We start from the raw sequence: 12579 nt of genomic DNA, 5'->3' as shown, positions 1-12579 counted from the left end.
ATAGTTTACAAAAACAATCCAAAGTTTTTTGGTCAAAATTTCACTTTGTTTTGCACATCAGAAAACCACATTCATCGCAAAAGTTAACAAACTTGGAACAGGAATCATGAAACCACTTGGAGCAACGTAAGCATTGAACCCAGTCGTCAGATTTTGTGGTTTGGGAATACTCCTCGCTACAACCAGCGCAAGCCTCGTCAGCGTCATCGACATCATCTGAAGAATCATCGAATATCGGTGCTTCTAAATCGTCGTCTGGTTCCATTTCACTAATGTTTTTTCCTTTCTGTGTTGTCTTATCAGTTTTTTTCTTTTTCTCGGAAATTGTTGCCTCTGTAGTAAAAATTTCTGCCAGCTGTTTGCCCCTTCGTCGAACAGAATTAACTTCAGCAGAAACAACTGGAACAGGCGAGATGATATCCAGTAATTTTCCAGGGGTACGCTTCGCAGGAGTAGTTTTATTGGTTCTTGCAGGAGATTTATTTTGATTTTCTGGTACAGGTGCATCTACAGTCTGCCAACTGCAGCAAGGCTGTTGATTATCATCAGCTAAACCTTCAGGATAAGTTTGAGAACCACCACTAAGATTCTGTTCATTTTGTACTGGATCGGGGATAGGATCACCTACGTTATTATTTTCAGTCAAAAACGCTTCATCTGGGATTGCAGAAGGTTTGAAAGGCACAATTCCAGTAGCCTTAAATGCTGAAGTTCCATTATTTACAATCGCAGACTTATTCCATCCCTCAGTAAGTAACTTTCCAAACTGTAATCTGGTGAGCTTCCGTCTTAGGTTATGTTTAATGTATAAATTACAAGCTGAATAATAGTTTAGTTTTAACGATCTGAAAAGGCATCTGTCTAGGGGCTGCAAAAACTGTGTCGTATGACTTGGCTAGCAAAATAATATTATGTTCTGTTCAACACAGTATTCTAGCATCTCCACGTTACTGCAATGTGACGCATGGCTATCAACCAACAACAAAACTGTCCCTGGTGGCTTTCTGGGAACAAATTGATCTTTAAGTCATTTAAAAAATATGTCACTATTAACGTAGGCCGACTTCTCCCACATGTAAACCAAGAATCCAGGTGGCATCCCATCTTCGAACTCTTGCTTTTTATTTTTACCTTTCATAACGCAGGTAGGGGGAATAAAAACACCTTCCGCTTTACAGCAAGCTATAACTGTGATAGTTTCTTCTTTTTCACCGGAGCTGATACTTAACTATGACATGCCCCGGCCTATTATTTAGCTGCAGACCAGTCTCATCCATATTAAAAATATGTCCAGGTTTTCCCATAAGATTGTTTTCGGTGAGAGTATTTTCTAACAGCTGGAAATAAACCTGTACGTCTTTTTTGTTCATACCCAAGGATCGATTAATGGAGACCCCTTCTGCTTTTCTCACTGACAGCTCTGGATATCTCTGAAGAAATAACTTAAGCCACGGAAAACCAGCTAGTCTCGATTCCTTATTAAAACGATGTTCAATTCCCAGCTGTTCGGCCAATTTAAAAGCCATGCTTCGCACGTCGAATCGTGTAGGAGAAAATCCGTTTTTTTGAAGTTTTAGGATGTGTTTAACCAACTTTTCTTCAGCAGCGTCGCCTAATTTTGACGAGGGACCAAGAGGGCCTTTCTTCACATAATTTTTCGCTTTTCTTCTTCGTGGAGTAGTGGCCGGTACTCCAAAATTTCTTGAAGCCTCAGTTTTTTTCATTAACGGCTTGAATGGCTTCAGTTAACTGTTGTTCAGTCCAATTAGCCCTGAAGCAACTTCCGGTGCGCTTGTAATTGGTCGGCATACTGAAAAAGAAAAGAAATATTATTGAGCCATCTCACCTCAAAATAAGTGAACCTTCTATCCCCGCCGTGGGAGGGGAGATGGCGCACCTAACAAGCTGAACCCATTTTAAAATATTCGCAATTTTAAGGTTATATATCAACACGTAGATGTTTTTACTTACCTAAAACGATAACTTGCCTAAAATTATTGTTAAAATCAAGGTCAATCAGCACTAAGAAGAAATTCGGAGTAATATTTTCGTCCCAACCGAATCACAAAAAAATAATAGCAAAATACGGGTTTAACCGGTAGACACACACAGTTCGGCGGCTTGTTTAATATGAACTAAAGTACATCATGGCGTCTCGACTTGTTTGTAGCTCTAGCGGTTGCGCTGTAAAATCATTGCGCCATCTCACCTTCTGCGCCATCTATCCTCGAACTACCCTATTAATATAATATTTTATACAGTTCCTTCAACAAGCTGCCTGAAAACTTTTTTTCTGTATAATTCGGTATACATTGATTTTTATTTAAAATTTAATATGTCGGCCACCCCTTAAAACGTGTCCTTAAAACATATTTAATTTTTCAGAGATGAACTAAGGAGTACATTTAAATACATTTTTTAACACCCTATATGATAAATAACTGTAAAAAATAATTTTGAGTCTTTAATTCAAAGACGTTAAACTATTTTTTCAGAAAAAAATTAATTAATGTTTTTATTTTAATGGATTACGGGGAAAACGCATTTTCTTCGAATTTATACGCTACTTAAGTGTTTATTAGTAGTTATGGCCTATGGGCAAACATCCAGCAATTGTTTTTTGTGTTTTATCTAACACACAACTCCGGATACATTATTATTTGAAAACTTTTTTTTTCGCTTAGAATCCTTTCGTGGATATTTTAAATTTTAATAGTAGTAATTCTGTTTGATATTCTATTCTATATAATTCTGTATAAGTTAACCAACGAGACAGACAATGTTTAGTAATGAGTTATTAATTCAATATCTTATCTGGAAAATATTTTTTATTATTTCTTTATTTCACCTTTTTATTTAACACAATAAAGACGCTCCAATTCAATTTGATTTAATATACGGTGCTAGAGTTATTTCCTGCGTCAGCGACGGCTCCCACATAAAAGTGCAGTTATACCCTCTTAACAAATAATCCTGATCGACACTCTCATTTCCTGGGCGTTGTCAAGAACGCGTCGGAAAAGTTATTTCCCTTTTTTGTCGTCAATTTTCGCGTCGTGGCGATCTCAAAGGGGAGCGAAATTTCCCGTTTATTTGTGAGAAAAATCAAAGATAAACGTTTTACGTTGAAGCTGCGCCCGCTTCGTGCGTTTGACGGAGGAATTATTCGATTTAGATCAGGAAAGGTGCAAAACTTGCCGCAGCGTTATCGCTCGAGATGATCCGCCCCAAAAATACTTGACGTATTTTCGAGGACTAACTAACCGGAAGCGAATTTTCTAATGAACCAAACCGACGAATTCGAAATAACTCTGTGTTTGAGGAATACGAATTAGTGGAATATGACTTACCATCGAAGTTACGGACACGATGCACGATGCAAAGGCTTGAAAAAGAAATTAATAACCATTTTTGAAGGTGTTTTAGTAGAATAATCAGAAAAGCTAAAGTGACCGTCGTAGTGGACGACAAGCTAAGGTGACCAGACATCCCGCTTTTGGCGTGACAGTCCCGATTTTTCAAAACTCCCGACTTTAGAATTAAGTAAAATTTTATATTTATGAAAAGCATTGCTTTGGTTAATTATACGAATAAAATTTTGAAAATATTTTAGGCCAATGAAATTAATTTCGTTATAAACAACAATAAAATATGTTCATGTATATTATGTTTGGTGCAAATTAATTCGGCGAAAAACGAATATTTGTTCTGTATGTGTTTATTACATTTTAGTTCGTTTTTTTTTAATTCTCATAGATTTATAATGTTGTACTTTACTCAAGAATTTGCTTTTAAGAATCAAAACATTAAATTATACACTTGTATATTTAAACAATCAAATTGTTATTTGATTTTTCAAAGAAACTTCCACAAGCTACTGTAATACTTTTTACAAAACTTCTGGATTCCTCCTGTGTCGGTTTTTGCTGAGCCGAACTTGCTGACGTTTCGCCAATCATCCTATTGGCTTCTTCAGAGCTTGACTGAAACTGATTTTGACTGAAACTTAGTGTCAGTCAAGCTCTGAAGAAGCCAACAGGATGATTGGCGAAACGTCAGTAATTTCGACTCAGCAAAAACCGACGCAGGAGGAATCCAAAAGTTTTATAAAAAGTAAAAGAATAGTTATTTGCATGTTTTTGTATATACGATAATTTATATTATATTTGATTTAATTTTTTAGATTTTTAACAAAATAGGTAAGAAAGGAGGATGTAAATTCATCGATGATTTAAGAAGTGAATTCCCTTTTATTAAAAAATCTCTAAACGATTACATAGTAAAATGTGAGACATGTAATGGTGAATTTATTATTTTGCAAGGCGGGAAGAATGATATTTAGCATTTCTACACACAGGAACATAAAAGATGTTTAAATGCTGCTGCATCATCTTCCAAAATGCTGGATTTTTGTCCAAAAACAACTTATGGAGATGGAGAAAAGAAGGACAGAAAGACTTATGTCTTTTCATGCTGTTAATCACAATCATTTCTTCAGATCTATGGATTGAACATCACAATTGTCAGAAAGTAATTTAATAAAAAAAATTACCTGTGCTAGAACAAAGGCCAAGTATTTGCCTTTCCTATATGCATTTTCAGAACAAAAAACAAAAATTTACAAACAACTACTTTTGTATCCATATATTCTTATGTATTATATATATATATATATATATATATATATATATATATATATATATATATATATATATATATATATATATATATATATATATATATATATATATATATATATATATATGATGACACTATATTCCGGGATATCATCCGTTCGCTCGTTGAACTCCAACTGGAATCCTGCAAATCCTGCATTCGACTGGAATCCTGCAGACGTTTCGCCAAAATCTCACTTGGCATCTTCAATGCTCGCGCTCCGAAAACACTTCGAACACCGGAGCGCGAGCATTGAAGATGCCAAGTGAGATTTTGGCGAAACGTCTGCAGGATTCCAGTCGGATGCAGGATTTGCAGGATTCCAGTCGGAGTTCAACGAGCGAACGGATGATATCCCGGAATATAGTGTCATCACATTTTTCCATCCGTGAATCAATACGTGAGAATATATATATATATATATATATATATATATATATATATATATATATATATATATATATATATATATATATATATATATATATATATATATATATATATATATATATATATATACTCACGTATTGATTCACGGATGGAAAAATGTGATGACACTATATTCCGGGATATCATCCGTTCGCTCGTTGAACTCCGACTGGATATATATATATATATATATATATATATATATATATATATATATATATATATATATATATATTGATACAGAAACTGAAATAAAAAAAATTTGATTTTATTTTTTTGCCCTTGTGAAATAATTTTCAGTTCCATTATTGATATTTTGGAAAAAAAAATTAAAACAAAAATTTATTACATATTGTACAGACAACACGAAAACAAATTTCGGAGGAAAGCGAGGAGAGGTGCAAATAATATTTTTTTATAAATTAACGGAAAATCTTAATGAAAATATTATTGGTGTTGGTCGTTGTATTTACAGCGCATATTATACATAACGCTATTCAAACAGCTGCTGTTGTTAAAATATATTCTTATGTCTATATATACACTGTACACGTTGAAATGGTTAAAGAATTTTCTACAAAATCAAGCTGCTCTTTTTCAAAACGTTATAAAACTAATTGAAGATGACAAAATGTCGGCGATATAAGTAACGCATGAAGTTAATAATTTAAAATGTCAATGTCAAGAGAGGTTAGAAAATAATTTTCTACCGTTAACTATATGCGATAGTATAAACCAGCTCGAAGAGTTTATTATTAATATTTGGACAATGTGATGATATTGACCATTTTCTTTGGGTTACATTAAAACCTAAACTTCATTGGGACGATGTGCAAAAATCATTTCATTATATTTTTGAAAAATTTCCGAATAGTAACATCTCCGAAAGTGATCTTTTTAATGAAGTGTAATATTGAAGTAAATATTGGACATCGGAAAAAATCACAGTGGAAACCACGTTAGAATTATATCAACATTTGGAAAAAACTGTACTACTGAACGCGTTTTTTCTACAGTAAATCAAGAATGGACATCAGAAAAATCAAAATTAAGCGTTGAAACTTTGAAAGCCATTTGACAAATCCTTGTAAAGATTTTTACAATATTTTAAAAAATCACAATCTACTGAAACAAATCCACTCAAATATAAAATATGTCGGGAAATAAAATATTATACATTTTTTAATATTTATAAATTGTACTTATGTTAAAAATAAAACAATATTACGATATTATTTTTATTCTGTATAAAATTTTTTGTTGAAACCCCCTCACCCCTCCTACAGAGTTGTCCAACTTTGCCCATCTAAAAATTTAAAAAAATTAAGAATCCACCTTTCGTCAGTGGTTATTATTCATTGCCAACATTCACCACCATAACGATCTAACAGTACCAGTTGACGACAAGTATCAAACCCATTGAGTTTTTGTTTTTATCGAGTTCTGTTCTGCGCCCAACTTGCCAAAACCTTGTCGTGTACCTGATTTGCCCGAATTCTTCGACGGCAGTAAAGTTTCTTACTTGGATGCTCGCTCGTCTTCTAGTGACGTTCTCCCGGTTTTAAAACGATAAAGCCACCGATTAACAGTACTCCTGAATTCTGAGGACTCACCAAATGAATTATTCCTTTCCACAAAAAGAAAATTATTATTCTTTGAGATTTTGCGGCGTCGTCCATGGTTACAAAAACAGTGCTTCCCAAAATCTTGGAAATATGCATCGTAACGCGACGTGATGGTTGGAGCTCATCTCAAGTTGCTGAGTCTTGAGGATTATGTACGGACTAAGATTGATATGATATAGCTTACAACATGAGATAGGCAGACAGTTCAAACGCACTTATATTGAAAAACAAGCTCATTATAATTAAAACAATTCCAAATAACTTTGAAATACAAAATAGTTATACACCGTGTGCCAGATAAAACGACCCACTATACGATCTGGAGACCCATAGGAGATACGAAAAAAAGTTTCGTACAAAACTTTCTTGAACTCTCCTGAAGATTTAAAACATTCTAATTTTGTTAATACGGGGTGTTCCAAAAGTGTCCCCACCGACATAAACTTTGTTATTTTAATTGGAACACCCTGTATTTATCGACATTTTCGGAATCCTTGGGCAAAATAAAGGTCAGTTTCTCAAGGAATTCCTACTCGAATTTTGCATAGTTTAGGCAGAAATTGGGGTTATTGTTTTTTTTTTTTTCATATTTTGATTGCCCGGTATAAAATTGTAATTGTAAGATATTGCAACGAAAATTTAACCACAGACTAAGGAGAAGATGCTTTACTTAATCAGGTTATCAGCTTATACGGGGTGTCCCAAATCTCAAAATTTTCAAATGGAACTCAATATATTTTTATTCAGATATGAATCCTAGGCTCAAAAATAAGGTAGGTTTGTAATTTATCTTATATTTCAATTTTTCTTACTTTTTGAGATATTCGAGGTTTAAGATAACACCCGTATAAATTCTTGTTGAATTTAAAGCTAACCACATTAGGTCACTCTTTGGCAATATTAGGTATTTTTTAAATAGCAAAGACATGATCCTACTTGTTTTAAATATATAATACTCGAGATATACGAATAAAACCTATTGCTAACAATACAGATTTAATAAAACTTCAGAATTCATATTTAAAGAAACGTTTAATTAATTGAAAATACCAAATAACAAAAATAAGTAATTAAACTTTATAAGCTAACTAACCAAGGTAACAAATTTGAATAAATAAATCTACAAAAAAAAGTTAACTAAAAATTGTCCGTTATTTCCGTCCATAAAGTTTAATTAAAAATGTTCCTCTTAAAATGCTCGTTTCATCTGGCATCAAAACAATAAACAAATGTCAAAATATTTAAAAATGTAGTTGGCTATGACATCACAAGATCTTTAAAAGAAGTAGTATCGCGTCTTTGCTATTTAAAAATACCTAATATTGCCCAACAAGTGATGTAATGTGTTGAATTGAATTTAAATTCAACACGAATTTATACGGGTGTTATCTTAAACCTCGAATATCTCAAAAACTATGTAAAATTTAAATATAAGATAAATTACCAACTTACCTTGTTTTTTTGTCCTAGAATTCATATCTGAATAAAAGTATAGGGAGTTCCATTTGAAAATCTTGAGATTTTGATAATTAAATTCTCCAAAACGACACCACCTATTTGGGACACCCTGTATAAGCTAAATGGCTCGTTTTATTTGGCACACGGCGTACGTTCAATATTACTACTCAAAACTAGCACACTTACACTAGATTCCACTAGCACTACCTTCGGAGAGTGTTGGACAGTTTCGAGACTTGTTGCGTTAAGTGCAAATTACTACTAGCTACTAGACATGGTGTAGACGACTCTACATATAATTTGTAAATTTTCTACAGTCAGTCTAACCCTGTGCCGAGTCAGGGGGTACACCTTTCTTAAATCGCTCAATACGACGTACTGTCCAGTGACTGGGAACCCACTTAGTGCGTAATTGCCCTGAAATAACTAAAATTAGCAATTTAATAAGGGAAGTGGGAAATTAAGAAAACGTTTTAATACATTGTGTATAAATGAGCAAGAGAAAGACAATAATTCCTATTACTACTTATCATTCTTACCTCGGATATGGGACAAGTTGCTGGAAACCCGGCGTAGCTCCTAAACTTTTCGTAAGCTATCGACTTTACGATGGAGTTGCAAACGGAACGCCTACCACTGAATAAAAATTCCCATTCTCTCTCCACGGGGTTCCACACATACGAAGTATAATGCTTAAAATCGAGTACTGTATCGGTGAAAACTACAGGCGAATTAGACTAAATCGTTACTATCAATGCGTCGTCATTCAATTCGAAAGGCAAGTTGAAAGCTGCGCTGAAAATTTGATCGTGACGAGGATTGTTCGTCACTGTCGAGTCCAAAAATCCCAAATCTTCGTCGGAATCTTCGCATTCCGAGATATTTTGGATCCTTACCAAAAAAGCCTGAAAGTCGATTTTTTTTCCTTGTCCTACCACAGAATCGTATATATTTAAACCTATACCTACACAGTCACGCAAAATGTAAACACCAAAGTTTAATATTTTCCATAAAACGATACAATGCTTATTTGGCACGAGTGCTTAATGAACGAGTGACTTAAAGTTTGCCAAACGTGTTGCATACTTTTTCTACGACCGTTAGTTTTTGGATACATTTTTGCAAAACAACATGAATATATTCACTGACATGACCGTCAGGCTTGACAAACGTCAAAATTCAAGCCGTGCAGTAAAATCTCCGAAAACATCCGATTGCTGCCAAACCCGAAAATGTCCGAAATGGCTCGCATCCGTGAGACAAGAAACTCGGGTGGGGAAAGTGACGCTTCCCTCACACTTGATAGATATTTTACAGAAGGGAGTAGAAAAAAGAAATTTCCTCGGACTTTTTAGATTCTGAAAAGAACCTTTCTTCTTCTTAAACTGCTATCTCCATTCAATGAAGATCGCCAACATGTATATCAAATTCTTCTCTATTTTTTGTGCTCTCCTTAGTAATGTGTGTAAGTCGAAACCAGTCCAGTCTCTTCAACCAAAAGCATTGTCGACGTCCGGGCCCGCGTTTTTCCTATATTTTACCTTCCATTGAGTTGAAATTGTATTTAATATGTTTCATAAGATGACCGAGATACGCTGTTTTTCTTTTCTTTATTGTATCGAGAAGCTCCCGTTCCTCGTTCACTAGATGTAGATCTTCCAAATTTGAAACGTGATCAGCCCATGGTATCCTTAACATTCTGCGATACATCTCAAACGCTTCCAGCATATTCATTGTGCTTACTTTTAATATCCATGACTCAACACCGTAAAGAAGTGTGAAGTGTGAAGTAGTATTTGACGAAATACCTAATGTCTTGTGTTAATGTTCAGACTGATGTCGCATTCCCCAAATATCTGAACTTCGAGACTCTTGCCATTGATGTTCCACCTACAGTTATGTTCGTGCATTGGTTTGGATTACGATTTATTACCATAACCTTTTTCTTTTTCGTATTTATCTTAAGGTCCATCGAGTCGCTTACGGTGGATATCTAGTCTTTGCAGGCCTTCAAAGCTATCAGCAATCATAATTGTGTCGTCGGCGTATCTCAAGTTGTTCAACAATCTACCATGTACCTTTATGCCGTCCTCTGATCCCTCGAGTGAAATATCAACTCCCAGTACATATTAAAAGGCATAGAACTCCGCACACACCCTTGTCCAAGTCCACGTTTTATGGGTATCGTTGTTTCCTTCTAGCCTTCTAGTCTTACTGACAACACTTGATGCTCATACAGCAAATCTTGGGAGTCTCTTGGCCTCTACTTTTAAAAATGCTCAGTAATTTCTTTTGCTTAAGGCAGTCAAAAGCTTTTGTGTAATCTATGAAACACATGTACACTTCCTTCGTCTGGTCTCTACACTTCTGGGAAGTACTCACGGTGCAAATAAGGCACCGTGAGTCCGTGACTAGTCCCTAGTCATTCACGAAATCCAATTTGTTGTTTGCTTATATCTTGTTCATATTTTTGTCGAATTCGGTTATGTTTAACATTCAAGGACAATTTAAAAAACTAATTAAACAAAACTCGTCGCATCTTCCAGCTCCAGATTTTTTGGGGATGGGTGTAAATATTGAATTTAGCCAGTCTTTTGGCAGGTTTATAGTTTTGCAGATAGCGTTAGAGAGTTGTACTAAATTTTTTTAATTATTTCCGATTATTAGTTTCATTAGTCATGTTGGCCGACCCTGCCGCTTTTCCACTTTTAATGTACTTCAGACCTTTCTCGATCTCTGAGTTCGGTATGTCTGGACCGTGTTCTGTTTGTAATTGAGTATGAAAAGAAGGATCTCTTTCGTCAAACTGTTCGCTTATGTATTTGGTCCATATCTCTTAAAATACTTGCTTATTTAAGACTGATGTGCTTTCATAGCCAACAACTTTTATGATTTTGTAATTTCCAGTGATTTCCTTCACTTTTTGTGGAGGTTAAACAGATGGTGTTTTTGGTTGAACTCTTCGTATCTTCTATGTTAAGGTTTTTGGTGTAGGGACCTTAGTGATGTGCAGTTGTTGAACCCTAAGTTGTTCCTTGAGTTTGTAAGAGATTTCCTGTAGATCCTTTAATTCCAATGTGTTGTTGTTTATAGTTTGTTTGCTCTAGGTATTGCTTGGAATGTTAATTGCAGGGTAAGAATAATACCACTGCGGTTAATTATTCTTTGGGTACTACTTTCACATTTACTGTTATACTGCAATTGGTACATTGTACTGTTGACCAATAAAAGAATAAATAAACCTTTGCTTTGTTTTGGTGTTGAACACTGATTCAGACATGTTGGTAGGTTAGTTACAATTTTAATGCTTAAACATAAGGCTTCGTATAATAGTGGGCATTTCTTGAATTAAAAGCTAGTTATTTTGTATTGCGATTTTTTCTATGGTGATTTTCTTGGCAATGAACTAATATATTTATTGGGTTCTCTCGCAGAAATAAACGCCCACTTCATTCGGGTGTTTTTGTGCATACGCTTCTTCAAAATACTAATGAGCCACTTAAATCAAAATGTATAGTCACGTCTTCATTACATTGCATTAATACAAAACATAAACAAGAGTTCACTATTCCCACACGTGGTATTGCTTTGTTTCAGAGAACCTTCTTATTTAACACTATTAATTTATAAGACGTCTTGCCTGATGAATTCAAGTTAATAATTTAAACACAAATCAAGCAAAACGAGGAGAATGTAGGAGAACTAACTGCTTTAATTAGAAAATGGATCAGCAGGTCATTGTTTTCCATTTTTTGTACATTTTTTGAAAATAATTTAGCTATTTTTTGTCTAGTATTTGTGTTTTGAAAGTTTCGTGGTGGAGTATGAGTAGCAGTATAGCAGTTCCGCCATTTTTCTTGACGATTTTTTTGCCTAAAAACATCACCCAATTTGGAAAAAAATATTGACGTATAAAAAAATGAAGTAATATGCTTACAACTTAACACCTCTTTTTTGTTAATTTTAAAAGTAAAAAATCAACTGCATTAATTTGTTTCCATGTTTCCTGTTTTTTATCATAATAACCCTATAAGAATATACATTTTCCTGCTTTTTTGCACATGGTCTCTGAGCAGCACAATTGCCATTCTACGAAAAGTTTATTCTTACCCAGTTGTGCTGAGCACGTGACACTGTCCACAACAATAATCCCAACAAATGGCTTAATTTTAAATCGTTGACGCAACCTAAAATGAAAAACATGTCACGAAAGCGGGCCTACAGAACAGCTTTACTCTAACTCAATTTCATTTTCATCCGGCACTTGAACTCATTCAATTTCCACCCCAAGCCAGTCTAAAAGCAAACGCATCGAATTGCTTCTTCGCATTTCGATTTTTACTCAAAAAAAAAAACCGAAGGACTACTGCTAATTATTTCCTGTGTACCG

The 12579-nt window shown here is 34.4% G+C and overlaps 1 protein-coding gene across 2 annotated transcripts; it reads right to left on the bottom strand.

Annotated features, from left to right (window-relative positions):
- Nucleotides 1-5393: 5393 nt before the first annotated feature.
- On the bottom strand, nucleotides 5394-12568 carry LOC132707523 (uncharacterized). 2 transcript variants are annotated; one of them, XR_009619745.1, is made up of 6 exons: nucleotides 12431-12568; nucleotides 12300-12376; nucleotides 8939-9094; nucleotides 8729-8881; nucleotides 8376-8606; nucleotides 5394-6890 (listed from the first exon to the last, which is right to left on the bottom strand). XR_009619745.1 is itself a non-coding variant. In XM_060679416.1 (5 exons), the coding sequence occupies exons 1-5, from the start codon at nucleotides 12444-12446 to the stop codon at nucleotides 8451-8453; spliced, it is 558 nt and encodes a 185-aa protein (XP_060535399.1). In that variant the 5' UTR covers nucleotides 12447-12568; the 3' UTR covers nucleotides 5394-8450. The 2 variants fall into 2 exon arrangements, 1 of the variants encoding a protein (XP_060535399.1); XM_060679416.1 differs by having other exon boundaries at nucleotides 5394-8606.
- Between the last annotated feature and the right edge of the window lie 11 nt (nucleotides 12569-12579).

Source organism: Cylas formicarius, unplaced genomic scaffold (assembly GCF_029955315.1).
Source record: "Cylas formicarius isolate icCylForm1 unplaced genomic scaffold, icCylForm1.1 PGA_scaffold_9__14_contigs__length_23061073, whole genome shotgun sequence".
Taxonomy (NCBI): Eukaryota; Metazoa; Arthropoda; class Insecta; order Coleoptera; family Brentidae; genus Cylas; species Cylas formicarius.
This window is presented reverse-complemented; position numbering and strand designations above follow the sequence as displayed.